Here is a 2,865-nt window from a genome sequence, read left to right on the forward strand (position 1 = left end):
GACTGCGTACCCGGGGCCCGCCCGGCAGCTGGGGGTGGGTGCTGGGGAAGAGTAGGATCCAGGAGGATACTTCCGCGGAGAGGGTGCAGGAAAGACGAGAGCCGGCACTCCGGGAAGTGGGGATTGCATTCGAGGCTGGTGGCGTGTCTGTTGCAATTAGAAAGTTGCAGATGACCCAGGGAGGGTGCCTTATCTGCTGAGTAATCTAATCCTCCGCGGTGCCGGCGTAGACCCCCTTCCCGCGAGTGGCGCGTGCAGGCAGCTGGTAGCTCTGCTGCGTGGCCCCTGGCGGGCCGGCGGGCTGCGGAGACGCCGGAAGCACCCTTCGGAGGCATTGTGCCCAGAGGGCCGCTTTGCAGTGGCCCCTGATCATTCCTGACCGCCGCACTCCCCTGAGCAGTGCCTGGGATCCTAATTAAACCTGTTCTCTTTGCAGCCTGGTGCCTTGGCGAAGGAAAAGGGCGCGCGGAGACGCGTTTGAGGCGGGGCCGGAGAAGATCTCCCAGGCGCCGCTCGCTGGCCGGCTTGCTCGCCCGCAGTTGCTGCCCAAGTCCTTTGCTCGCGCGCGCACCTCCGCCGGTGCCAGGGAGTAGTTCTGGGTGGCGTGGGCTCCGTCCTCTTCTTGGCTGGTAGTAACCGTGTGCTCAAGAGGGGAAGCCTAGTGGGCTCGGCCCCTCCCAGCCCAGCGCCGATGAGTGCCAGGGCGCCCAAGGAGCTGAGGCTGGCTCTGCCGCCGTGTCTCCTCAACAGGACCTTTGCTTCCCCCAACGCCAGCGGCAACTCCAGTGCCCGCGGCCCGGGCGGCGGCGGCAGCACCTGCATAACGCAGGTGGGACAGCAGCTCTTCCAGTCCTTCTCTTCCACGCTGGTGCTGATTGTCCTGGTCACCCTCATCTTCTGCCTCATCGTGTTGTCGCTCTCCACCTTCCACATCCACAAGCGTAGGATGAAGAAGAGGAAGATGCAGAGGGCTCAGGAGGAATACGAGCGGGATCACTGCGGCGGCAGCCGCAGCCGAGGTGGCGGAGGGCTGCCCCAGGCAGGCAGCCAGGCCCCAACCCATGGAAAAGAAACACGGCTGGATAGGCAGCCCCGGGACTCTGCCTTCTGTGCCCCCGCCAACGTCTCCTCCTCCTCCTCGTCCCCCGGCATCCAGTGCCCGGGTCCCTGTCCTCCTCCTCCTCCTCCTCCACAACCAGCCCCCAGCCCACAAGGAGTACATGCAGCCCCCTCCTGTTTGGACACAGCTGGAGAGGGCCTTTTGCAAACGGTGGTACTGTCCTGATTGTCTGGCTCCTCTCCTCTCCCCTTTCTCCTTTCTAGCTCTTCTGTTGTCTTTGCTGTTTTTCCCTCCTTCCTCCTTCCTCTCTTCCGTTTCCATTTTCCTCTGGCCCCTTTTTACTCTTTCTTCTTTCCCGTGATCCCCCTACCCCCGGTTTCTCCTCCGCCGAGGCACTGTGCGGTATTTGTAAATATTGGGTGAGGAAAGTCTCAGAAGAAGAAAGAACGCTGATAATAATACTTTATTAATATTGATAGTAATATTATAATACTAATAACACAATCCAAACGCATGACAAATCACGTAATTTCTCATTGTCAATGAAGGATATGTCTTCCCTCTCCACCCTGCCCCCCACAATAAGGAGGAGAAACCGCACAAGCTACCAAATATGTAAAAGGTATTGATCCCAGGGAACAAAGGGAGGGGAGGGGAGGGGGCCCAGTGGTGTTGTAAATAGCTATCAAGTTAAGGTTCGGTTAACTTCCCTCCCCTCTGCCCCCTAAGCTTTCACTTTTCTTTAGCTTTCTTCTCCTACCCATTCCCACCCCCAGCAGGGCTCAGGCAGTAACGTAAAGGAAACGTCTACATTAAGCACCAGGACAGCAAGAGGCCACAGAGACGGTTCTGCAACCCGGAGAAACAAATATAAAGAGACTAGCTTAAAGGTAGATATTTCAGTCCCTTTGTGAACCTGGAAAAGGAGACATTTGTGACAGTTACCCCTCTCCAGTCAGCCCTGTTCTCACCCCTTGGTTTAACATTCACTTTTCCAGGACAGGACATTTTAATTTACTTTTAGAAATGTCCCTCGCTGGCCGAGCCTAAGTACATTAAAATTATTAAATAAGTTAAAAACAAAACAACGAATCTGCTTTCACTCCCTGCCCCACCCGCACCTGTACACCTCTGACTTGTGGCGTTTTCAGGATTCCCAGCGGTTCCGGGAGCTGTCCAGCCAGGTCTGGTGCTGCAATTGCCTCACCTTTCTGGTTACTGCCTCTGGTTGTGCAGATGGAGGAGGGGCTGTTTTGGAAAATGACTATTACAGCTTTGGGTTAGTTTCTTCGTTTTCTACAACTAGCTTTGTGTGTACTATTGATTTTCTTATTAAACATCGTATAAGTTACCTTTTTTGTAAAAAAAAAAAAAATTAGGTGATGTGCAGTACTGGAAGTGCAGTATCTAACCAACCAGGATGTTTCTGCTTTATTTTTAGAACAAGTATACCTTTGTTATATATTTATTCTGTTGGTACCAAATACTGAATCAAACTACAGTTCTGTACTATGTCCTCCAAAGTGTATATTCTTGTTCGTAATTTCCAGCTGATGATATAATGGCTGCCACTGGATGAGGAACTCGGTGGGGCAGATACGGCTTCTGCTGTGTCCAGAAGTGTTGTTTTGTACCTTATCCTGTAGTAGACTGTTACAAAAAGATGATACACATGTTTTCTCTTGCAAATTACAGAAACACCACAACAGAAAACAAAAAATGGATGTGCAGGAATGCCATCTATTAAAACATGGTTAATATTTAAACAGTGCCTGTAGTATCCCTGCATGCATTTACCACCTGGA

At 52.6% G+C, this 2,865-nt stretch overlaps 1 protein-coding gene across 1 annotated transcript; it reads left to right on the forward strand.

The window, feature by feature from the left end:
• Positions 1–691: 691 nt before the first annotated feature.
• Positions 692–1,510, forward strand: C7H11orf87 (chromosome 7 C11orf87 homolog). The gene has a single exon (XM_064289279.1). The coding sequence runs from the start codon at positions 692–694 to the stop codon at positions 1,283–1,285; it is 594 nt and encodes a 197-aa protein (XP_064145349.1). The 3' UTR covers positions 1,286–1,510.
• The last annotated feature ends 1,355 nt before the right edge of the window (positions 1,511–2,865 follow it).

This window comes from Loxodonta africana, chromosome 7 (genome assembly GCF_030014295.1).
Source record: "Loxodonta africana isolate mLoxAfr1 chromosome 7, mLoxAfr1.hap2, whole genome shotgun sequence".
Taxonomy (NCBI): domain Eukaryota; kingdom Metazoa; phylum Chordata; class Mammalia; order Proboscidea; family Elephantidae; genus Loxodonta; species Loxodonta africana.

Coding starts and splice junctions, on each gene's coding strand:
- C7H11orf87 (XM_064289279.1), top strand. CDS start 692: ATGAGTGCCAGGGCGCCCAAGGAGCTGAGGCTGGCTCTGCCGCCGTGT.